Raw genomic sequence first — 27182 nt, 5'->3', positions numbered from 1 at the left:
CTGAAAACTGGAAAAAAAAGAAAAATTGTTATTTATGGTTACAATTTTAGACTTATGAAGATAGGCTACTTGATCTTATTAGTGTTTTATGTAGTCCTTTAGTTAACAGTATTCATATTAAAGTAATTTTGAGGTGAAATGTGTGATTTTTAGAGAAAAAAAGCTGAAAACTGGAAACTAAGAAAATCTCAGTTGTTAATGGTTAAAATTTTTGAAATGTGATCTTTATAGAAAATAGAACATACTATTTTATGATTATATTGTGAAGTCCTTTAGTTATTAATATTAATATTTGGGTAATTTGGGTTGAAATATATGTTTTTAGAGAGAAAAACGCTAAAAACTGGAAATGAAGAAAAGCTCGGTTATTTCTGGGTAAAACTCTGGAAGTGGGATCTTTATAGAAAACCAACATACTATCTTATGTTTATATTATGAAGTCCTATAGCTTTAAGTATTTAAACAAGAGTGCACACGCTGAAATGTATCGCCTACTATACTGATCATTGATTTTATGTTGATAGTCCTAAATATAAAGTTATACAAGTATCACATTAACATTTATGATCCAAGAAAATGAGGTCAAGGTCAGATAAACCAAGCCGGAAACACATGTACACCTTTTATACAACCATTCCATACACCGAATATAAATGACCTATTGCTTATAGTATAAAAGAAACAGACCAAACCATGGAAATTATATATTTACCAATGAGCCATGAAAATGAAGTCAAGGTCAGATGAAACATGCAAGACAGACATGTACACCTTAAAATCATTACATGCATCAAATATAGTTGACCTATTGCTTATAGTATCCAAGAAACAAAGTTTACCAGGAAAACTGAACATTGACATACACCAAATATAGTTGACCAATTGCATACAGTATTAAAACAACAGACCAAAACACAAAAACTTAACTTTTGCCACTGAACCATGAAAATGAGGTCAAGGTCAGATGACACCTGCCAGTTGGACATCAAAATGACGGAATGTGGAATTTTTTTTTTTAACAAATAGTGTGCATGACCAACACAATCATAAAAAGCAAAGATACCACATCATAAAGTGATATGCAAGTGTAAAAAATCAAATCGAGATTGATATAAAAAAAAAAAAATAGGGGCAGCAAAAGGATGCATTAAATGAGTTGCCTGTCCATCATTTTGTATAAATCCCTGTAAGCAGGTATTTTATCACAATCTATGAATAAACTTCTGTTGTAGCAAAAACTTTTACCGTACCAACTTTAAAGCACTCAATACGCATTTCGAAAACTGATCCTCGACAGTGATGCAAATGTCGAAGAGATGATATAACACAAAATAGTACCAAACTTATAGCCAAAAACGGCCAAGGAATTAGAAATATGCAAGTGGGAGATACATTGATGTAGTTGGTCGGGTTGTTGTCTATTTGACACATTCCCCGTTTTCATTCCCAACTCTATTAAAAAGAAATTCCAAATTTTATGACAGTTAATTTTATGGGAAGATTCTGTGGTATCTTTTGTAACTCAAAACAATGCATGGTTAATAATAACTATCATCATCAATACTTTTTCCCTCATATGTGTATTTAAAGACAAGGTTGCTTGTCGGACCAGAAAACAAGTCTGTTTAATAGTATTTTACATCATATTGACCGGAAAAAACATTGTCAAATTCGTTGGAAATCCTCCCTCAGCTAAATATGATTTAAATATATAATACAAATAGAATCATATCAGTTGAAAAAGCACTATACTCTCGTCAAAATACAACAAAATATAAAACAAATTAGAAATATTTTGATAACAATTATTCCAAGTGTTGTGCTAAACAAGCAAAACAATTCAGGAGTAATCTTATCCACCGACAAGCTCCCGCCAGTTTGCTCTTCTCCTTATTTCCGGCTATCAAAATGCATGAAAATATAATCAGCAACAACTAAAAAATATAAAAAGAGACTTTCATATATATTCCTTTACATTCACTTATAATAAAAACATACGTTTTTGTTCTTTCATTTCAAATTTTCTATTTTCTGCGTGCATATTACTATAATAACATACAATACCATAATTTGTAAAACAAAAATTGCATTATAATTTCAGTAAAATGTGTCTGTATTATTTATTTTTTTTTGTTTATGGTGACGTTGATTCTTACATCTAAAATTCATAGATTTAAACATATATAAAAATAAGAAGATGTGGTATGATTGCCAATGAGACAACTCCCCACAAGAGACCAAATGACACAGAAATTAACCACTATAGGTCACCGTATGGCATTCAACAATGAGCAAAGCCCATACCGCATATTCAGCTTTAAAAGGCCCCGAAATGACAAATGTAAAACAATTTAATTTGTTTAATTGTTCACTCTTTCTGTGAGCTGTTTTCTGAAATATTTAGATAATTGAAAACACGGTATTTAGATATCAATGAATTTAAAACATGTTGATGCATTGGCTTGAATTTGATCCAACTATATAACAATCAGTCTATAATTTTATACTGAAAACTGATCAAAGTTACCAGACTTATAATTTGTTATGCAAGACTCGCGTTTCGTCTAAATAAGAATTATCAGTGGCGTTCGAATAAAAAGGTTAATTCAACAACGAACAGCATCGCAAGCCACAAAATTCCAAAATAGTTGACCCCCCCCCCCCCCCTTAAAAGTGATTTATATCAAATTAGATGCAACAGTAGATTGTGACAATATTCAAATGTCGTAATTTCATTGAAGAAATCCCATGAACTTCAAACGGTGCATGACAGGGTGCGTCAACAGGGAAAGCGTTTGCTGCTATTCATGTTTCACTTGCTTTGAGAATCCACACTCATTCAAACTCTTACGATAGAGAACAGAAAAAATTGACAAATATACAGATGAGATGACCTACTTGGTATTGAAATATTTTAGAACACAAAAACATGCAGACATATGGTATCGGTTAAAAAATTCTTGATGGTTTGAAATGGGAAACTGTAATTATTACATTTGACATAGTTTGAAATTATCCACCTGTGTAAATATAAAATAAGACAAAGATGTGAAACACACCTTTAGCTTTTGTAGTATCCTTAAGTTCGAGTTGACTAGGCCTCACTGTGACTTTGATATGAAGAACAGAAATAAAACCGCTGTTCCTTTGTTTTTGTGTGTTTTTTTGCTGTGCATGAACTGATTTTGTGTCATGGATGGATTCCCCATATCCTTTGTTTTTCTATTAGGATAGAAGAAATGCAAGAATGTCATGAAATGTTGGTATTTAGTGACAAGACACTAACGATACATCTTAAAGTGAAATAAAAGAACTTTTTGTTTGTGAGAACATTCTATGTAAATTATGCTTCCTGTGCTAGAAAAACCAATTCAGCCAGTAAGGGTTCACAATTATAACCAATTGGAATACCGACTGTCTGTAAAAATCTAAAAGTCCTGGATTTTGCTGATAGTGTCTTCTGTGTTTTTGTTGTTGGAATATGTGTGATTCTTGCCATAAGCAGATTTTTTCATGACCTTAAACCTGCCAGTGATGATTCGTGTGTAGAAGAAACGCATTTTTTTTTTTGGCATTCAAAATAATAAGGCTGGTAACTTTGATGTTTGTTTTTTAAACCAATAGTTTAGTTTGGTATTTGACGGACGGACGGACGGACGGGTGTACAGACTGTAAAACATGCAAGATATAAACATATATTCAAAATATAGGAATTAGCGTTTCAGACCGTTACACCAAACTAAAGGTTTGTGTCGCTTCCCTGCATCTATGTACATTTTTAATATAAAAATATAGTCTAGAAAATAATTCATGACGAAAATTCTTTTGTGTTGATCTTGAATTGCTGATCATGTTTTCTGTTTTTCTCTCTATCATCTATAAATAGTTTGTATGCAGATTTTAGCCATGTTGAGTTGTTTGTAGTTCTTGTCTTGCAGATCATTTTTGCAATTTAAAGTTTCTATCTTTCTATTATCGTTTTCAATATGATAAGCAAAAATTTAAATAAATTGTAAAATTCGTCATTTAAAGGCAATAACTCCTAGAACGAAACGTTTGATGATTAAAGCCACCTTAACTTATTTGTAGATCTTGTCTTCTGGTCATATTTGCTATAAAAAGTTGCTTTCTATTATATATTATAGTTTTCAAGATAAATAGCAATAGTGAAACATTTGAATACTCGCCATTTAAGGGCAATAACTCCTGTAAGAAATACGATGACAGTTTTGATGTAAAATGACATCAAACTGTGACATATTAAAAAGATTCATTTTTTGATTGATTTTAATCATTAGCTAAAAAACGAGGCTCTGTTTAATTTAATTTTAATTTCGGTTCATTTATTATGCAGATAATTTTATTCGTTTAAAAGACATAGCTTGGTGTGTGTGCTCCAACGCTGGGGGGTTGCATAACTAAGGAGACTGGAGTAGTAGGCATAAAACACTAAACCGATGGTTATGACGGAAAGGACGTTCTAATTATTCCCGAACTAACTCAAAATTAATAATCATTTGGAAGGATATTAAACTACAAGTTTGCATAATACCTTTAGGGTAGAGACCTATATTGATTGATTTTATCTTTGGGACGGAGAAGAGACACACAACAACATTTCACTTGAAAAAGCACTATACTCTCGTCAAAATACAACAACATATAAAACAAATTAGATATATTTTGATAACAATTATTCCAAGTGTTGTGCTAAACAAACAAAACAATTTAGAAGTATTCTTATCCACCGACAAGCTCCCGCCAGTTTGCTCTTCTCCTTATTTCCGGCTATCAAAATGCATGAAAATATAATCAGCAACAACTAAAATATATAAAAAAGAGACTTTCATATGTATATTCCTTTCCATTCACTTGTAATAAATCATACGGTTTTGTTCTTTCGTTTCAAATTTTCTATTTTCTGCGTGCATATTACTATAATAACATACAATATCATAATTTGTAAAAAAATTTCATTATAATTTCAGTAAAATGTGTCTGTATTATTTATTTTGTTTTGTTTATGGTGACGTTGATTCTTACATCTAAAATTCATAGATTTAAACATATGTAAAAATAAGAAGATGTGGTATGATTGCCAATGAGACAACTCTCCGCAAGAGACCAAATAACACAGAAATTAACCATTATAGGTCACCGTACGCCCTTCAACAATGAGCAAAGCCCATATCGCATAGTCAGCTATAAAAGGCCCCGAAATGACAAATGTAGAACAATATAATTCGTTTAATTATTCACTATTTCTGTGAGCTGTTTTATGAAATATTTAGATAATTAAAAAAAACGGTATTTAAATATCAATAAAGTTAAAATATGTTGGTGCATTGACTTGAATTTGATCCAACTATATGACAATCAGTCTATAATTTTATACTAAAATCTAATCAAAGTTACCAGACTTATAATTTGTTATGCAAGACTCGCGTTTCGTCCAAATAAGACTTATCAGTGGCGCTAGAATGAAAATTAATTCAACACAGAAGCATCGCAAACCACAAAATTCCAAAAAAGTTGATCCCCCCTTAAAAGTGATTTATATCAAATTAGATGCAACAGCAGATAGTGACAATATTCATATGTCGTAGTTTCATTGAGGGAATCCCAGGAACTTCAAACGGAGCGCGACAGGGTGCGTCAACAGGGAAAGCGTTTCCTGCTATTCATGTTTCACTCGCTTTGAGAATCCACACTCATTCGATAGAGAACAGAAAAAATTGACAAATATACAGATGAGACGACCTACTTGGTATTAAAATATGTTAGAACACAAAAGCATGCAGACACATGGTATCGGTTAAAAAGTTCTTGATGGTTTGAAATGGGAAACTGTAATTATTACGTTTGACATAGTTTGAAATTATCCATCTGTGTAAATATAAAATAAAACCAAGATTTGAAACACACCTTTAGCTTCTGTAGTATCCTTAAGTTCAAGTTGACTAGGCCTCATTGTGACTTTGAGATGAAGAACAGCAATAAAAACGCTGTTCCTTTGCTTTTTGTGTGTTTTTTTTTTTTTTTTTGCAGTGCATGAACTGATTTTGTATCATGGATGGATACCCCATATCCTTTGTTTTTCTATTAGAATAGAAGAAATACAAGAATGTTATGAAATGTTGGTATTTAGTGACAAGACACTAACAATACATCTTAAAGTGAAATAAAAGAACTTGTTGTCTGTGAAAACATTCTATGTGAATTATGCTTCCTGTGTTAGAAAAACAAATTCAGCCAGTAAGGGTTCACAATTATAACCAATTGGAATACCGTCTGTTAAAATAAAAAAGTCCTGGATTTTGCTGATAGCGTCTTCTGTGTTTTTGTTGTTGGAATATGTGCGATTCTTGCCAGAAGCAGATTTTTCATGACCACTTTGCCAGTGATGATTTGTGTGTAGAAGAAACGCACTTTTTTGCATTCAAAATAATAAGGCTGGTAACGTTGATGTTTTTTTTAAACCAATAGTTTAGTTTTGTATTTGACGGACGAGCGGACGGACGGACGAGGTACAGACTGTAAAACATACGAGATATAAAACATATATTCAAAATATAGCAATTAGCATCTTAGACGGTTACATCAAACTAAAGGTTCTAATGAGTATGTGTCGCTTACCTGCATCTATGTACATTTAATATAAAAATATAGTCTAGAATATAATTCATGACGAAAAATTCATTTGAGTTGATAATGAAGAAGACGGGAGTAGTAGGCATAAAACACTAAACCGATGGTAATGATGGAAAGGACGTCCTAATTATTTCCGAACTAACATAAAATTAATAATCATTTGGAAGGATATTAAACTACAAGTTTGCATAATACTTTTAGGGTAGAGACCGGTATTGATTGATTTAATCTTTGAGACGGAGAAGAGACACACAACAACAGGTCTCCTCATTCAGTACTATAGATGATAACAGAAATCGTATGTTAACAGAAACGTTGTTTTTTACAAGAATAATTCCAATTATATTAAGTACGAAATAAAAAACGTCAAATCTGCTTTAAAAAGTCATCAAAATAAGTACGAGAATCGTAACGGGACAAAGCTCATACGTAAGAAAAACGACATGCTATACATATTAAATAAACTTAAAGACAAATAACAGCTTCTTGAATACCACAATAAAAAGAAAGATCGATAAACATTGGTGCCTTCAAGAACAAGTAGAAAACTTTAATGCGCCAGAATGTAAACAGTTCAAATAGATATAAAAAGATGTGGTATGAGTGCCAATGAGACAACTCTCCATCCAAGTCACAATTTGTAAAAGTAAACCATTATAGGTCAAAGTACGGCCTTCAACGCGGAGCATAGGCCCAAACCGAAACCCACGTGTCGCAAACGTGAAGAAAACAACAGTTATAGTCCCATCTTACATTCATCAGAACATACAAGAGAGGCGAAAGATACCAAAGGGACATTCAATCCATAAGTCGGAAATAAGCTGACAACGCCATGGCTAAAATGAAAAAGACAAACAGACAAGCAACAGTACACATAACAAAACATAGAAAAACTAAAAACCAAGCATGAGGGTGATCGCAGGTGTTCCGGTGTCGTAAGCATGTCCTGCTCCACATGTGACACCCGTCGTGTTGCTCATGTAAGTACACACCCGGTGATAAGTCTAATTCGGTAGGTCACATTCGGAGAAAAAGGGACGGGATTGCAGTTACGACAATTAGAATATATCTTCATCGTAACGTATTGAGCAAAAAAACTTTCGATTACAGTAAATTTAATTTTGTTCCTGATACCTGGAAAACAAATGCCACAGAAAACACTATTCCGGTATACATTGAGTTGCCCATTAGAACGTCCCATACTGCATTAAAACATCCCTGTAATGATCAAATTATAAACTTGTTACGAGTGTGTATATATATATATTAGCATTGGAACAAGTTGTGCTAGAGGCTGCAATCAGTTTGATCTTTTATTCCAAATCCAAATTAATTTTTCACCAAATTCTAACAACTTACATAAGAATGTAGTTTAGCACCTGCTCTTAGAGACTCTTGCATTTGGATAACTGTTTACTAGATTTATCCATGTGAATCAGTCACGACTAGATCATTAATGATTTGAAAATTTGTGTGCATAGTATATATATAAATTGTAAAGTGCTATATTATTCATATATATATATTTTTTTGGTTGAGTGTCCTTTAAGCACCAGCCTCTGGAGACTTTTGTATTTGGATTACTATATCACTTGTTCATTGGCACCAACTAAGAGGTGGATTCAACTCATAAAAGTTTATTTCATGATAAATATGATGCTGTGTCTGGTGAGGTCAACGCTGTGTCTGGTCAACGAACACATTATGGTTTATGGTTATATTATCAACTCATGTTATATTCCATATTTGAGTTTTTCTTTTGTTGTATTATAAATGTTTAATGTGTTACTAATTGTACTGATTGCAACTTCCAAGGGACTACAATCAATCAATAATTTACCCTGACACGGGACTGACGAACGCACGGGCTTCCGACCGGCGGACGCACTGACAGGAAGGTATAATATCACTTTCTATTGTAGGCGGGACAAAAAATCAAATCACAACTTAGCGGAAGCCGACTACCCTATATTTAACTTATTATTGTATAAAAACAATTTTTATATACATACATGTATGTATAAACATTTACCAATCATTTGGTTCCGGTATGTTGATTCTATAATTTTGTTCTTGTTCTTCTAGGTCTATGCTACACTTGTGTCATGTTAGAAGAATGTATATCATGATAATTCAAGGATTGAGATTTCTAACCAGCATAAGTGGAAATAATTAATTTTATTTATCAATTGTAAAACTGTTTTGACAGCCCAATTCATCATTGCTAAACATGTATAGGATTAAATTATGTGATTTGTATAAAGCAAAAATAAAGGAGAATAACGAACTGTATGGTCTATTAGTTTATGATGCAGAATAACTATAACTAAATAAAAAAAAATGAGGATGATTGAATGAAAATACATTTTCATAAACTAATTACACAATTACAGAGATACCAGGTATGTTTAATGAAACAATGATTGGTCAATGTTCAGTGGAAGTGCCAAAATTAATTATTATGCAAACTAACAATTATATTGGGTAAACATTGGTATGCCCGTATAATGAAGTAAACCCGACTTGTTCAAGTTCATCAAACAGGACATAAGATCAACCTTCTCACCATAGATTACCCGGGTTATTGCAGAATTTTCAAGACTCGAAAAAGTTTATATTTGCAAATAAAAATTAACAATATTTGAATCTTTTTTTTTTTAAATTTTATTGTTTTTCGCCAACGGAAACCTAACATACTGCGCTATCAATGTCGATAAACAGTAAGGAAGTCGTTGCTGTAGAGGAAGGATCATAGTAAAATCTCATTACGCGACCGTTTTAGTTATTTGTGACCACGATTTTTCTGCCTTTAAATGAAACAGATGAACTACAACTATAAACAGGAACTTTCACTTGCAATAATTTAAACATGTAGGGCTAATAAGAATTTTTACAATTTGTTTCCGGATAAAAAGGAAATATAAAAGATTAATAGCCAGATTAATTTTTGTGATATCTCCGATTGTATAATAATGGTGGAACACACCTGGGACTATTATACTATTAGTATAATAGTCCCAGAACACACTCATTTTTTTTTTTATATATAACCATATTTAATATTGATGACAACTTATTTCTTACATAATTTGCATTACCTGTGTGTGGATATCGAGGGTTTCTTCGCGAGCACAGCTGGTATCAGCGTCAGAAGGACTTGGTGGCTCTGTAACACAGCATACGATGGGTGCATCTAGGTCAGTGCTCACTAATCCAGGTTTTCTCCAGTTATCTGTGTGTGTTATACTGAAATCCCAATACCCATTAACACCACAACAGTTCATCTAAAAAAATTACGAATAAGCTCACATAAATATCACTAAGTTCAATATTCATAGAGACAAGATATAATTCAAATGACAGTTTCCAAAAACGATAATTGGAGTTTTAATATAAAAAAAAAGGTAATACAAAAGTCACTTGATATATTGATATTTTGGATACAAAATGTCTTATTTCAAAAATTCTAAATTAAATAGAATTCTTGCAATATTCCAGTTATTTTAGGAGCTATGATTGGTAGGTTGCGTGGATGAACTGTATTTTCTGCAACTTAATTTCAATGATTGAAGAAAATTCATGTTTTTGTGCATACCTCGTTTCTGTGTTTTAAAAAAATGAACTGGAATTTGTTAATATTTTGTGGCTTTACACTTCAAATCATGGCTCATCACTTCCTATGCAATCATTGATAATTCATGACTCATCACTTCCAGAGCCATTGTTTTCCTTTTTTAATCACGAGTTTTTAAACTTAAAATACTAAAACAAAAATTGCAGGAGAAACACATTGTCGTCCTGCATGTGAGTTACAAAAGCTCTCCACTGGCATGTTGAAAATTCTTAAGATTGCAAAAATAATTGTCAATTTATTACATGAAGTAGCGAGGAAATACCCCATACGGAGAAATCCTAATGTGCACTAGAAACTATTGGCCTCAATAATATATATGGTTTAGAAAGTTTACTGAAATGTCCCATAATATTAATATCCGATTTTTAAGTCAAAGATAATGGTAAGACGTCATCTGCAATTTATGCAGCGTATGTTTATCTAGCTGCTAAAATGTTTACATGTTTGTGTAGAGGCATTATATAGTTAAGGGTAGGCACATTCTCGCAGGTAACTTCCTGTCATGTGGTTTATTACTCCACATTGGTAGAATCGGGCACAGATATCTGGGCTTGGTAACACCAAGTTAGCATTACTACTACAATACCTGTTTATCGTGTCAGCTAAAAAATAAACGTGCCATTATACTAAAAGAAAACTCTACCCACTACAATGTCTTTTGATAAAAGGAAAGCATCTGTCAAAAGCTTCAAAAGCTATAAATCGAACTGTTATGTGAATTTGCCATAAATTGTTGAATATGAATTATACCCTTAACTTATCATACTTCTTAGTTAAACTACTTGTTTTATTTCACATTCAGTGAAACATATTGAATATCTTACCTATCTTTTAGTGACAAAAATGACATAACCTGTTGCTTTTTTTACAGGAAAAAGTTGAAATCATTGAAAAACTAAGTGACCATATATATGTACGTATATCCCTCTGTTATTGGGAGCACCCTTCGAGAGCTGCGAGTGTACAGTGTAATCTGTGTACACTCCCAATCGGAGTGATCTCAGTTCTTCATCGGTTAAATCCGATTATGACGTCGAATTTTCTTGCTTTCCTCTGAATTTCCTATTGTGACGGCATGAAAAAAGGCGACCATGCCTGACGACGTCACATAGAAAGATCACATCTTTTTGCAGATCATTCGAAAAGAAGGAATAAATTTGCCTGCGAATTGTTGAAAATCATTATAGAAACAGATTCCACCACCAAATCTCGTGTAATACGATATTTGTCCATTCTCGACAGTTAAATTTTAAATATTTAAAACGCTCGGCGAGCCTCGCGTTTTAAATTTGAAAATTTAACTGTCTCGAGTGGATAAATATCGTATCACACTCGATGCAGTGGTAGAATCTATATGTCTCGGGTTGATACGGATGTGATATTGAAAAAGCCATATGATATTCTCTATTTATCTTTTTTGATTATTTCTGTGTATTCAAACCTTGATAATTACATCTTTTCCGAACATTAGCATATTAGGACGTTAAGCAACCAACAATCAATCAAACATATCAGAACAATATTAAACATTGAACAAACTATTAAAATACGATTTACTTCAATGGAGTATATGGTTGAAAGTAAATATCGTTTCAGTGTAATGTGATTATGAGTGTATTTACCTCTTTCATGAAAAACATCCATCCAAGTGTTGTAGCATCAAAGTTTCCCAGCCCTTCATAGTTTTTCAATGACTCAAATAAAACATCCTTTATAGCACCTTGAATCTGTAATATATATAGACACATCTTTAACTTTATTGTAACAATAAAAGATGTGTTACGATTTACAGGAAAAAAATATATTTCCATTTGTGTATGTACCTTGGGTCAAAACTGAGACCTAGTAAAAATACAACCATCACACATAAGGGGGCTACCATTTGATTTTTATTAGTTTATCCTGACTTTTTCTTTTTTGCAAAGTTGCTCATCCTGCCTTTTTTTTTTAACTAAAAACTCCTGTCCTGCCTTTTTTTCAAATTTCATCCTAGCCCCCCCCCCCCCCCCCCCCCCCCCCCCACCTAAAAATCAAATGGTAGCTCCCTAACATGAATTATGTTGGAATTTTTTGTATCAAACTTTCATGTTTTCTTTCTCGGATCGAGCCTGCATAACCTATCTCCAGGTCAAATATGGCATACACATGCATCTCTGCTAAGTGACTGAGAACTATTCACTTGTAGTAAAGGCATTTTTAGTTCCATCTGCTAAATAAGTCCACATATAACTGTTAACACAATTCATAATTTTGTTTCCTCGTATGTTTGTTTATGTTTTGAATAGCCGAACATAACCTTTTAAATATGAGTAAAGGGGTTGAAGTTACCAACTCAGGAATATGACAGTTGTTTTCCATTCGTTTGATGTGTTTGAGCTTTTGATTTTGCCATTTGTTAAGGGACTTTCCCTTTTGAATTTTTCTTAGAGTTCGGTATTTTTGTTATTCTACTTTTTAATTTTAAAAAAATATGGTAGATACACATTGTCCTTCTCTAAATTGCCATGTTAAGAAGGACTACACGGGACCTGCCATCAACATCAAATTCCAAAGGGGAAAAGGGTGAGGGAGAGAAAGAAACAATGTCATTAAAAGGGCAGAAAATACCTTGCGGACATTCAAAAGTCGTACGTCGAGAGATAATGACAACGCCACGGCCAAAAAAAAACAAGAAAGACGACGAAAGACAAATAAACCACAAAACATTATAGAAAACTAAGAATAAGTAACACGAACACCACCAAAACCTTAGAGTGATCCTGGATGCTCTGGAAGTGTCACTCTTGTTAACATTATCTTGTGAAGTGTAAACTTGGAACTGAAATGTGAAACTTGGAAGTGATAAATGACAACTTGGAATTGAGAAATGTCAACTTGGAACTGATTAATGTCAACTTGGAACTGATAAATATCAAATTGGAAAGTTGAAATGTCAACTTAGAACGTGAAATGTTAAATTGGAAATTATAAATGTCCATATTTCAAACTATCGACCCTCGTATAGTATTTGTTAACATTTTTCTTTTCATGGCCTTTTGCAGCTGACTATGTATACGGAATGGGTAACAACAATTGTTCAAGAACTTACGGTGACCTATAATTGCTTTTATCTTACCTCCTATACATTTCTAGGAATATGATTGGTTAAAAGCAACCGCGTGGAGACTGTGTATATTTCATAATAGGTTAGTAGGCGGGGCATATTTCAATATACGGTTAGTAATGGTGTTACGTCCCTTTATAAAAACAACACGGTGTTGAGGAAAAATTCCGAAAGGTTTCAACAGACGAAGGAATTGATGATGAAAAATTGAAATAAATTCATAAAACACATTTAAGGCTAACAAGTTATTGTTATTGTTGCCATTTGTTTTTTTATATAGACCAATGGAAGTAGGTTCTTAATACTGAGTATTGAAGACTTAATCAGTTTGATAGGTCACTAGTCTAAAAACCACATGTTAAGATAGTCGGTAAGATAAATTCGTAACACAGTGTGCTAGTGACCTAATACGATATGTATTGGGTCAGTAAATTCCATATGGGGATTCGAGCTTCGCTCTCACCCCATATGGAATTTACTGACCCCATATATATCGTATTAGGTCACTAGCACACTATGCAACAAATATTATCCACGTCATTATAACTCTGGTGGATAGTTGTCTTATTTGGCAATCATACCACATTATTGTTATTTTTATATTGGAACTGATAAACGTCAAGTTGGAAGTAAGAAATTTAAAAACTATAATGTCATTTCCGGTCTTTCGTAGTTGCATGATAAATTAGTGTCTAATAAATGTTCAAAAATGACACTATGCAAGTTTACATAATCTTTAGAAATCAACCGGAGAAAACTTGACACTCACAAAAGTTATCATTTGGGTGACATGATGAAAATATTTCGATTTTAATAGAAAGTAAGCTTGACATATAATGTTTGGTCATGAGGTGCCTCTGAATGTTTTATATAACTTATGATTATTGTTCGTGTCTGAATACGAAAAAATTACAAGTCAAATTTTACTAACCGTGTCTGGAGCAGCATACAGTAAAATAACCACAATAATTTCTCCAACGAACATTACTATTATTATCATGGCGTACTGTTAAAAAATAAAAAAAATAATTGATGTCAATAATAAGCAAGAAGCATGTTCCTCTTACATCTCGTTCGCTATGCTCGTGTTTGTTGTGACGTTTTGGATTTCAATGAACGTAATATATGTATTACAGGTAAAATATTAAGTCAGGGATTTCGTTACCACAAATTACTATAAACTTTTACTTAATTCTTCCATAGATACAAAGATTTGGTTTGGAAGGTTGGTTGTACCTGCAGAAAACTTACTTCTAACGAGATAGCACGTCCTAAATTTTACGGAGATGTCGTTTACCGAGTCAGGAAATTTATATACGATTCGGGTAAACTTACCGATCCTTTAAATAAACTTATTCTAAAAGGTTACAAATTCAACACTGGAATTAGATCTTTGAATATTGTTTTTATTGATATTATTATTGATTTTGTTATCAGTAAATTAAAATCAAACTAAATATAATGTTTATATACATATGCACATTCGTGGCTCTACAATCTGTCGATACCTGTATCTTGGCCATGCACAAGGTCGTGTTTTTCTATGACTGTTAATGACGTCTTTACACCAAATCCACTGGATGTTGGATGTATACTGAATGATATTTAGTCTTAGATGTATGATTTTTTTATTAGTTATTGGCTTTGAACTAGCTGTCAGTAACTGCGAATACTCTCAGATCTGCGCTTTGTGTTTTTTGTTGTTGTGGAGATGTATAAGTACCTTGCTACGGTGTTTTTGTTAGATGTATTTCTGCTTTGTATCGATCTGATGAGTTAAGCTCTTTTCGACTGATTTTTATAGTTTGTACTTATGTTTTACTGTTACACCACTGTCCCAGGTAAGGGGAGGCTTGGCGCCTTCAAACTAGTTTAACACCGCTCCTGTCCCAAGATAGGAGTCAGTAATTCAGTGGTTGTCGTTTGTTTCTATATATCATATGTATTGTTCGGTCATTATTTTGTACATAAATCAGGCCGTTAGTTTCCTCGTTTGAATTGCTTTACATTTTTTATTTCGGGGCCTTTTATAGCTGACTATACGGTATGAGTTTTGCTCATTGTTGAAGGCCGTACTGTCACCTATAGTTGTTAATTTCTATGCTATTTGGTCTCTTGTGGAGAGTTGACTCATTGGAAATCATACAACATCTTCTTATTTTTATGTGAAGGACTATTCCTACCGTTTGTTATCATAAGAAAAGATCAATTAAGAAGGTAGATTGGGGGTCTAAATTGAAAACCATAGATTTTTTAAATAGATGCCAAAATGTAGTTTATATCATGTTATTTTAAAAATATGATAAAAAGTATGGGTCAGGGAACTTTTGGCAAAGCTAAAGATTGTGCTAAATTGTGTATACAGTATACGGTATGGGGTTTTCTCATTGTTGAAGGCTATACAGATGCCTTTAATTGCTTACATCCATTTCATGGAAACTTTGGTGGATAGCTGTCTCATTGGCAATCATACCACTCCTTATTTTTATATACGCTATACAGTTTTTTTTTTAATTGCATCATACTGAATTGAAAATTTTAATATTTGTTACATTTTTTGTAGTAGAATACAAAAAATACCGGTACCTTAGTAGTATATAATAAATAGAACTAGTTAGTACTTGTTAGTAATCTAAATTCTGAAATATACATTACTATATAATTATGTATCCATTATTTCAATAGTATTGTGCCATAAGGAAAGACCTATATTCCAGAAAACGAGGAAGAAAAGAGAAAATAATAAAAAAATAAAAACCTAAAAGGATCGCAAAAATAAACAAAAAACAAAAAACACAGAAATCAGGAATTTCGGCAACATCATATATATTCACAGCTAAAATATGTCTCCGGGTGCGGGATTTTCTCGCTGCGTTGAAGACCCATTGGTGGCCTTCGGCTGTTGTCTGCTCTTTGGTCGGGTTGTTGTCTATTTGTCATATTCCCCATTTCCATTCTCAATTTTAAATTTTACTTTAATACACAATTGGTAATTCAGATTTATATCATCTCTTTTTTCGTAAAGTTTGGTTCCTATCCGAACATCAGTGGAAATTTCTATATGTAAGTCTAAAAATGATGCAGACTTATTTGTATCTGCATTGTGTTTTATTTCAAATTCATTGGGATAGACAAAGCCGACAAAGAGACCAAAATTTGAATTATAAAGTATAGGACATCATCTTTATAGCGGTAAGTGAAGTTAAAGGATAATGCATTTCATTTTTCTGGTGAAGCTTACCTCATTTGAAAGAAAAGCAAGTCATCAAGCAGAAGGGACAGTTGCTTTCCATTGATTTATCCCTCACAAATGATCTTATATGTAAAGTAAAATTAATGTATTATGAAAGACAAAGAAAAATGATTCAGTTTTGGTTTAAATTATTAGATACTGATAACTGTATATTAAAAGCATGTTATGAAGATATGTTGGAGAGTTCATTTAAAAAACCCAAAGACAAATTGAATTGGGCATGTTCAGTCAGAGATATTTTATGTAAATATGGTTTTCATGATGTATGGCTAAACCAAAGCGTAAATAATGTTGATATATTTATACATGAGCTAAAACAACGAATGAAAGATACCTTTATCACTGATGTTAATGCGTTTTTTAACAATTCATCTAAATGTATACTTTATAGATATATATATGACACAGGTATATTGCAATTTTATTTAGATAGACCTGTTAATCAAATATATAAACCTTATATATGTAAATATCGTATCTCTGCCCATAGCCTAAATGTCGAGACAGGCAGATATTACAATGTAGATAGAGAAAATAGAATATGTACTATGTGCAATAGCCATATTGTTGAAGACGAATACCATTTTATTTTAGAATGTAATAGATATAATGATGTAAGAAAACAATATACTAAGAAATAGTATTGGCAAAAACCATCCACTTTTAAACTTATACAGTTGTTATCAGTTCACAATGTGAAAGAACTTAATAATTTAGGTAAATTTTTGTTCAACATCGAAAAAATCCGTAATACGTACATTTTGTAGTTGTATTCCTTATTTATCATATGAATTTATTGTCATTCTCCGCCATATGTGTATTTTGTATAATTATTGTTATTAATATTACACTGATGCATTTAAAAATTTGATGTAAAAATGTATATTCTATAAGCTGTATTGCTTCTGAATAAAAAGTATTATTATTGTTATATAGTCAAATATTAGATACCATCGTCATTATAAACTGGATATAAAGTAAGAGAGAGGCGAAAGATACCAAAGGAATATTCAAACTCATAGGCCGAAAACAAACAAACAATGGCATGACCAAAAACAGACGAGAAACGACCAAAGACAAACAACAGTACACAATACACAAAATAGAAAACTAAAGACTGAACAGTATTGTAATCTAAAGTAATACAAAGTAATGTCCTACATGTACATAAACAACTATACAACAAAAGTAGTAGCTTTAAAAAAAAGAAGAGACAAATGATATGTGCGCAAGATAAGAAATAGCTTAAATAATTTCAAAAATAGGCTGGTTCTCTCCTTTGCAACATACGGGTATCTGAGTCACCCTTGTTGTAATTTCTATGGTATATCTGTAAGAGCCAAACAGATAAAGGGCAGGGAACCAGTCTTCTTTTATAAATAGAAACTTACGATAGTCATTGATGTTTTAGAATTGCACAAGGCTCCACAACAACCACAAAACGACAAGCAAAATAAAACACAACCAGAAATAATGAATATCAGGGCTATCCCATTCAAATGCTCAGTAATGGACCAATCGTTGATTCCATTGTTTGAAGTTCCAATATTCACAGTCGTAGAATTTAAAAATTCTTTAACTTGATCTTCAATTCCCTTTATAATACCAATATCCGAAGCTATTTTGGCAATAACACCTACAGCTATCAAGGAAAAGCTATAGAACTGAAAAATAAAATGACAGGACAAATTTTAGCATTCTATTACTAAGTTTTATCACAAATATAGTTATTTATTGAGGAAATATGATTATACCAGAAGAATTTAAGTAAAATGCTTTTTGTGGTTATATTATACACTTATAAGTAAATAAAGTGCTATTCAAATCCGTGTTTTTTAGTTTGAGAGATTTGATAATTAAGATTTTTATTATTATACTGTTGTTTCGTCTAAGATTAAGTTCAAATCTTTAATCTGAAGGTTGATACAAGACTTCTTTGTTTTTATGTCTATTTTGTTTATGCTTTTTTTTGTAATCGAAATGTTTTGTTTATACTTGTCTCGAAATTAGAGATGGGTGTATACATTGATGAGAAAGCAGGCAAACGACGAAACGGGGGAGGTGAGGTAAAATGGGGAGGGTTTTTTGTATGTACGTATCATATAATTAAGTGCTTTTAACGTATTATTCCTGTACGTTATTCTACCATATCTATTGATGATATCTTTGTCGTATGATGTATTATGTTTTATACATGCTATTTTGTAGGGCCTCTACAGAAACAAAACTCAAAAGACTGGTAACTTTCATAATATATGATTATTCACAAAATCTATTCTTTCTTACTGAATTGCATATTTGCAGTAACGATTTACTAATTTTAAACTTTTTACTTTCATATATATTATTAGTATCCCTTTGGTTAATATATCTAACAGCCAAGGAAAAAAACTATTTGGTAACTTGTAACCTTATTCATTATGGTCTATTTCATTATATGAAATAAATCTATCTATACAATATCTAATCGACTGATCAATTTATTTAAAAAAATGACAGAACTGGTAAAGTAATTTTTAATGGTATGATTGAGATTACTTAACCGGAACAAACGAATTGATTCTAGTATTATATTAAAAATAAGTAGGTAGAACGGTGTCTTCCTCCTATTCCCACTTTTTAAAAATACTATTCCTTCTATTCCCACATGCAAATAACAATAGATGTTTTGATAAATAATTTGTTTTTATAACAATCAAGGTTAATTAGAATTTCACCTAAGATTTACCTGTATTTTTTTTTTAAACATAACATATTTGGTACACTGTTTATGTATAATACCTAGTTTATTTCTTTTTTCGTCAAAGATATATTTAAAAATAAAGAATAATTATGATAAATAGATTGGAGTAAGATTTATTTTAAAATTTTTGAATTTATAACCTTAAAGAATTGTCTGCTGTACAAATAAATCATGATATAAAATAATATTATAACCAAGTATAATCTTAAGATGTGGAACAAAAGTATACTCTAAAAATATAATTACTTGGACCAATAATCAAAGATGTAAAATAATGGGTGAAAACTGTTAACTTTACTTCAAAGCATGAGCAATCAGATTTGATTAATTTTAATTGACTGAGTTAGAGTTTGGTGATGCAGCCTCCCACCTTGTTCACGTGGAATAGATTGATAAACTTTAATAGACTTGTATACAGTGATTGTCTAATGTATGTGCTAGAATGTGTGATTTGATTTAGTGCTGTTGTATAATTTGTGTTATATTATGCTTGCTTGAATCTACAGTTGAATTTGTGTTATAAAAGAAATTATATATTTTAATTTCTTTCATATTTATTTTGTTTAAAAAAAAACAGAATTCATACAGATGCAAAAATAACTTATTACCTGTCCTAATAAAAAAAAATACTGGTCAATTAACAGTTGATTAAAAAATGTTTGTACAGTATAATCCTTTGTTTGCACAAGTTTTCCCCCTATTCCCACATGAAATATTAACTTTTCTTACCAGATTTATAAAAAGTGGGAATAGAGGGAATGAACCGGTAGAACTTATATTTTCGAGCTAATTTCCTTTTCTAGAGCCACAACCTCCGAGACAGACAGAAACTGGCCTTCATTAGTTTCTCAAAAAGGCCAAAACAGATTTTTTCAAACAATTTCCCATGCAATTGAAATAACTTTTTATAATAAAGTAAAAAAGTTTCTGATTCCTTATGATAAGGAGGTACAGCAACAATGTAGGAATAGAAAATAAAAAAAAATCTAAATCAAAGTACAACTACCATTTTTAATAATAGATTCAAGTAAGTTGTGAGGAATCGTGTTATATATATAATTCCAACCAATTTTGACTGAATAAAATAGATGCAATGCAAGATAGAAAAATCACATACATGCTTTCCATACCAATCCAGTATTTTAGTTGAAACCATTTTTAATATCTATTTCTGTATATATGAAATGAAAACATTTCGATATACATGTAATGGTTATCTCTTTTTAAATGTGAACAAGTATTTTCACAAAAATCCTACGTGGACTATTTTGTACTGCATGCATCATTACCAATTCATCGATTTAAAACTGAAATTTTCCTTGTCAAATGTGCCAGTACAAATAATTGACATATAACTAAAAATTAGGTGGCCAGACGGGCCCGGATCCCAAAAAAAATATTTAAGTGGCGAATAGCCTCGGTCAACACCTTTGAAATGAGCTAGGTCTGGTTCGGAACTTTGCTGTAGGGAGTAACCGAGGAGTACCGAAAGCATATGTGGTTAATATGAAAAGTACGTTAAGGGACAAATTTGAACCCCTGTGGTGGCCAGACGGGCCCGGATCCCAGAAAAATATTTAAGCGGGGAATAGCCTTGGTCAATACCTTTAAAATGAGCTAGGTTCGGTTCGGAACTTTGCCGTAGGGATATGCAGAGGAGTACCGAATGTGTGGTTAATATGGAAAATTCGCTAAGAACCTCTGTGGTGGCCAGACGGGCCCGGATCCCAGAAAAATATTAAAGCGGAGAATAGCCTTGTTCAATACCTTTGAAATGAGCTAGGTCCGGTTCGGAACTTTGCCGTAGCCTCCCTGGTGCTAGAGTCGGCCACCAGAGAACACAGGGTCACAATGAAAAAAGAGAGTAAAATGATCTATAAAATGTAAGGTTCGACGTCCACTGTTTACCGTCGGACCAAAACACGTTACAGAAAGGGAAAACGTATACTTGTGTTTATATATATATTCTCAGTTGTGAAATAAAATATCTGAATAAAATAAAGTTTCATATTTCATTAATATCAAAAATAATCCTCGACGGAGAGAATGGGTCTTGCCGGCCCTCTCACTGGTCTGGCCAGGTCCCCGGTAATGGTTGTTCTTACATATACATACAAAACTAGTCTATAATTCAACAGTCAAGTAACAAGGTTGTCAACTATTTAGAATCTTTCCATAATCTCAATTGAAGGATATTACCACCCTACTACATTATAGAAGACAACAACTTAGTATAACAAATTAAATGACATATTAATCATGTCGGAACCGCCAACAGAACACTTAATGTGCACCTTCAATATCACTTCAATAGCACCGTCACCGGCACAGTCACCGTCACCGTCACCGGTACCGACAACCGTATTTAGCACCGTCACCGTCACCGTCACCCACAACCGTATTTAGCACCGTCACCGGCACCGACAATCTTAAATTAAAACAAAGTTAACTTTCAACGCCTGTCTGTATTTCTCAGACATATTCCAGCATCTGGGTCATTTTCAAAAAACGTCGAATTTTGAAATTGAAAAATTATTAAAAGTTACTTATTCAAACAACCCTCTTCATTAGCAATTCAAAACAAACAGTACTTATAGAACAACATATTAAAAGATGCAATTTTAATAATGTCATACAAGAATATCTTGAAACATTTTTTGATAGGTGGTACACTATTTTGTCTCTCCTGTTACCATGTTCAAAAGAAATTTCGGGTTATTAAGAAAAGATTTAGATAAAATTTTAAGCTTGTTTTTCGTAGCCAATTAGATGGTTTTCAAGAGTTTTAACTTCTATATATATTCATTCTGTGAAATAATAGAGTATTTGCCAATTTTCCAGGTTGTACTGAAAAATGCCTCTAAAAATTGGTTTTCAAAGGTTATAAAAATTACCACCAGTAATGCAAGTCTTAGATAGCAATTCATATTGTTCAGCATTTTTGCTCTCTTTAAAAAAAAACCTACATCAAGTAAATCCCTCACATGTTAGTTTACTTTTGTCTTTATTTCATTGGTAACAGGAACGTACGTTAATGATATATCACTATATAAAGTTCTATCCTGTTACCTTTTTGTCTATCCTGTTACCAATATCAGTATTGCACCTGTAAATGCTAAATTGGGAAGATTAAGACGTTATAACCTTAAGATGAGTTTAAACAACGAAATATTTCATTATGTTTGCAACTATATGTTATGATAAACTTTTTAAAGACGTTTCTGTCTACAATTGTCTATCCTGTTACTGTAACCATAGCAACCATAGTAACAGGATAGACAAAACAGGATAGACAGATTTCTTCATTTTTGAATGCTGTTGTGAAATAACTACTCCCTTTGGTGAAGTGATAATGTTGTTCTGTAGTGATTTTGGTTTCCAACAGGTTATTGAACTTTTTACAAGTAAATTTTTGGTGTAATTAATCAAAATGTTGGTAACAGCATAGACATGAAAAAAAGGTACCCTCTATTTTTTTTCACTAAATATCTTGAAATTTCTTTTCTCTTCACTGTGGTTCAAGAAACGTGCTGTGTTAAATGTTAAGGTTACTTTGCACTTTTGAAATCAACACTGACCAATTCAATATTCACAGAGAGGACAATGTAACGGCTGATTTAAGTAGCGGTAACAGGATGGACATGAACTTCATGTACGCTGATTGAACTTATTTTGTAGATAAAATGTTACATATAATATTAAAGAAGCTACGATTTTTCGTTAGAGTTATTATTAACGTTCTTAAAAAGTCCCTTTTGCAGACATCAAGGCGATTAGAATATTGGAAAAAAATCATTTGAAATGTGTTACTCTGACACTGTACGCACACAAATTACCAAAAAATCGGACTTAAATACATTTTAATCTTATCAAAACAGATGTAAATCGTGTTTATTATTAATGTTCTGAATCATAAATCCTACAAGCTTTCATTTAAACAATTCCAACTGAAATTTCAATTAGAAATAAATATTTTAGCATGGGTGTACTGAAAATTCGACATTTTTTGAAAATGACCCATCTATTAAAGTTTGTCACTTCCCATTCTTTGTCAAACCAACACTTCCTCAGTTCTGTTGTTGCTTTTGCTTTTATACTTCCGACTGACCAATGACAGAGCTTGTTACATATTGATTACCAATCGGCAACCATGGATCACATAAGGGAAATTCCTGTAATGTTGATATTGTTTGTAAACATGGATTGATCTTCATCAATAAAGATGGGTTTTGACTTTAAATTTATTAGTAGATCATCAGAAGAGTTTTATTTGTGTTTATAGTCTAACAAGGTAATTACCGCGAAAATATGGAATCAGTACGTGAAATAAAACTTCCTAACATACACAAATCTGTCGTATCCTTGAAACAACAGCCAAAATAACAAATTACAGGTCTTATATTATTTTCAACATTGGACATCTCACTAACATCTATCGTTTATCCTCAATAATTTCCAGAAACTATATAGATTTACTATAAAAAGGGGGGAAGGCCGGCATTACAATATGCCAAAGAGTACCGAATGCGTAGTTGGTATGGATAATACGATAAGGGGCAACTTTGAACCTCTGTATTGGCCAGACGGGCCCGGATCCCAAAAAATATTGAAGTGGCGTATAGCCTCGGTCAACATCTTTGAAATGAGCTAGGTCTGGTTCGGAACTTTGCCGTATGGAATTGCCGAGGAGTACCGAAAGCATGTGTGGTTAATATGAAAAGTACGTTAAGGGACAACTTTGAACCCCTGTGGTGGCCAGACGGGCCCGGATCCCAGAAAAATAATTAAGCCGGGAATAGCCTTGGTCAATACCTTTGAAATGAGCTAGGTCCGGTTCGGAACTTTGCCGTAGGGATATGCCGAAGAGTACCGAATGCGTGATTGGTACTGAAAATACGATAAGGGGCAATTTTGAACCTCTGTAGTGGCCAGACGGGCCCGGATCTTATTAGAGCGGGGAATAGCCTTGGTCAATACCTTTAAAATGAGCTAGGTCCGGTTCGGAATTTTGCCGTAGGGATATGCAGAGGAGTACCGAATGTGTGGTTAATATGGAAAATTCGCTAAGGGGCAACTTTGAACCTCTGTGGTGGCCAGACGGGCCCGGATCCCAGAAAAATAATTAAGCCGGGAAAAGCTTTGGTCAATACCTTTGAAATGAGCTAGGTCCGGATCGGAACTTTGCCGTAGGGATATGCCGAAGAGTACCGAATGCGTGGTTGGCATGGAAAATACGATAAGGGGCAACTTTGAACCTCTGTGGTGGCCAGACGGGCCCGGATCCCAGAAAAATATTTAAGTGGCGAATAGCCTCGGTCAACACCTTTGAAATGAGCTAGGTCTGGTTCGGAACTTTGCCGTAGGGAGTTGCCGAGGAGTACCGAAAGCATGTGTGATTAATATGAAAAGTACGTTAAGGGGCAACTTTGAACCCCTGTGGTGGCCAGACGGGCCCGGATCCCAGAAAAATATTGAAGCGGGGAATAGCCTTGGTCAATACCTTTGAAGTGAGCTAGGTCCGGTTCGGATCTTTGCCGAAGGGATATGCATCGAATGTGTGGTTAATATGGAAAATTCGCAAAGAACCTCTGTGGTGGCCAGACGGGCCCGGATCCCAGAAAAAAAATTAAGCCGGGAATAACCTTAGTCAATACCTTTGAAATGAGCTAGGTCCGGTTCGGAACTTTGCCTTAGGAATATTCCGAAGAGTACCGAATGTGTGGTAGGTACGGAAAATACGATAAGGGGCAACTTTGAACCTCTGTGGTGGCCAGACGGGCCCGGATCCCAGAAAAATAATTAAGTTCCGAACCAGACCTAGCTCATTTTAAAGATGTTGACCGAGGCTACTAGCCACTTAAATATTTTTCTGGGATCCGGGCTCGTCTGGCCACCACAGAGGTTCAAAGTTGCCCCTTAACGTATTTTCCATACTAAGGAAAATTTCAGTTTTAAATCGATGAATTGGTTATGATGCATGCCGTACAAAATAGTCCACGTAGGATTTTTATGAAAATGCTTGTTCACATTAAAAAAGAAATGGTATTAAAAATTGTTTCAACTAAAATACTGGATATTTGAGGATGCCGAGTGTATGGAAAGCTTGTATGTAATTTTTCTATCTTGCATTGCATCTATTTTATTCAGTCCAAATTGGTTGGAATTATATATATATACATTTTTTGTAACACGATTCCACACAAGTTACTTAAATCTATCATTAACAATGGTAATTGTACTTTGATTTTTTTAATTTTCTATTCCTACTGTTTCTGTACATCCTTATCATAAGGAACCAGAAAAAATAAAAAAAAAAAAGAACGAAAAAAACTATTTTAAATTGTACAATTTTTTATTAAAAAAACGGTGTCCTCCGAAAAAAAGTGGCTGCTATCATTATTGGTATTCAAAACGGACTGAAATCCTTTGAGAATCACCACAAGCCGTGAAATTGTCGAATTCCGCTGTTAAGTTATATTAAACTAAGATTTTGAGATTTTTGGAACGTTTGAGTCTTACACAGTTTTTTGGTTTTTATGCATATCATGAAAATTGGCTGCTGGGAAAAAAGTGGCTGCTATCTTGAGTGGCTGCTAAAAGTGGCTGCCAGCTTGAAAATATTACAGGCATTCCTTAATGAAGACGTGAAAAAAAAATCAAACTTACCATGAAAATTATATTGAAAAAAGTCACGAAAGTACGTCCAAGACATGTTAAACGCATCTTGATATGTATTGCTGAAAAAAAACCAACTAAATATTTCAAAAAGGAACACATTACGTGAATGAATAGTACATTTTTTAATTTAACTGCAGCCTTAGAATTGTGATTCGTCATTTTTCAAATGCTAACTCGTTAAAAGTTTGACAATTTATAATTATTGCAAGACAATTTATTAAAAACCATGATTATGTTCAGTAAAAGATAAAATCCCTACAAATGTTTACTGAGACAACTATAATTGGTCGATCGCCACAAATTTAGTGCATCCCATTCATTGTAGATAGATTTCCTTTAGATTTTGATCCCTTAAATGTTTGATTCATAATCCGTTTTCATCTCTAAGCATTACGAGTTTAACAATATCATTTCGGGTTTCGCCGTTGTTGTTTTCTCTGGATGTATACCTCTTTCAACAAGCCCATTAGTCAGCACTTTTGTGTAGATATGAAATATCATTGATATGCTTATTTTCGGTAAATGTACTGATTTTAAAATTTTGAATAATTCGAAACGCTAAGGTTTCCTATTCTCAGGCATAGATTGTTTTAGTCGTATTTAGCACAACTTTCGGAATTTCTGGTTTTTGATGATCTTCAGCTGCGTATTTTAAAATTTGGCCATCCGACTGTTTTGTTCTGGGCGCCACTGATGAGTCGTATGCAGACGAAACGCGCGTCTAGCGTACAAAATTATAAGCCTTGTATTTTTATGTGTTTTTTACAGTACATCTCTGTTAAGTTGCTTTTCATTTACTTGTGTCTTGTATTTAAAACGCAACTAATTTTGCATCTTTTGATTAAAATTTCAAATAAATTTTAAAGTTGTTATATAATTCCAATCTTAAAGCTTCAACATTGTTTCGTTTACATAATAAATAATTCAAGGTTTTAAACTTTCCTTCTGACAATCTACGAAAATTACCTCTCTTCTTCACTTCTTGTCATGAATGAAGTTTTCCTACTGACTCCAATCTTTGAAATTTTAAGTTAAAGCAAAAACTTAGCCTTAACGCTTCGTTACTTTCATTTTCAGAAAATCGCACATTATAACACAATAATTTGATACAAATCAATGC

General features: G+C 32.8%; 1 protein-coding gene across 3 annotated transcripts; it reads right to left on the bottom strand.

Annotated features, from left to right (window-relative positions):
• Positions 1-1473: 1473 nt before the first annotated feature.
• Positions 1474-27182, bottom strand: LOC127700754 (tetraspanin-9-like). Of its 3 annotated transcripts, none has more exons than XM_052204404.1 (8): positions 27029-27182; positions 26051-26121; positions 18033-18305; positions 14320-14394; positions 11908-12012; positions 9750-9935; positions 7786-7869; positions 1474-1934 (listed from the first exon to the last, which is right to left on the bottom strand). In XM_052204404.1, the coding sequence occupies exons 2-8, from the start codon at positions 26105-26107 to the stop codon at positions 1806-1808; spliced, it is 909 nt and encodes a 302-aa protein (XP_052060364.1). In that variant the 5' UTR covers positions 26108-26121; positions 27029-27182; the 3' UTR covers positions 1474-1805. The 3 variants fall into 3 exon arrangements, with proteins under 3 accessions (XP_052060364.1, XP_052060366.1, XP_052060365.1); XM_052204405.1 differs by lacking the exon at positions 1474-1934 and adding an exon at positions 4672-4822; XM_052204406.1 differs by lacking the exon at positions 26051-26121.

This window comes from Mytilus californianus, unplaced genomic scaffold (assembly GCF_021869535.1).
Source record: "Mytilus californianus isolate M0D057914Y unplaced genomic scaffold, xbMytCali1.0.p SCAF_5, whole genome shotgun sequence".
Taxonomy (NCBI): domain Eukaryota; kingdom Metazoa; phylum Mollusca; class Bivalvia; order Mytilida; family Mytilidae; genus Mytilus; species Mytilus californianus.
The sequence above is the reverse complement of the archived record's forward strand: the minus strand, read 5'-3'. Positions and strand labels throughout refer to the sequence as shown.

Excerpts from the sequence above, each read along its gene's own strand:
- LOC127700754 (XM_052204404.1), bottom strand. The coding sequence starts at position 26,107 with ATGCGTTTAACATGTCTTGGACGTACTTTCGTGACTTTTTTCAATATA. Across the intron at positions 14,395-18,032 it reads CTAAAACATCAATGACTATC|TACGCCATGATAATAATAGT; the intron begins GTAAGTTTCTAT and ends ATTTTTTAACAG. Across the intron at positions 1,935-7,785 it reads CTGTGGCATTTGTTTTCCAG|TTGTTGCTGATTATATTTTC; the intron begins GTATCAGGAACA and ends TATATTTTTTAG.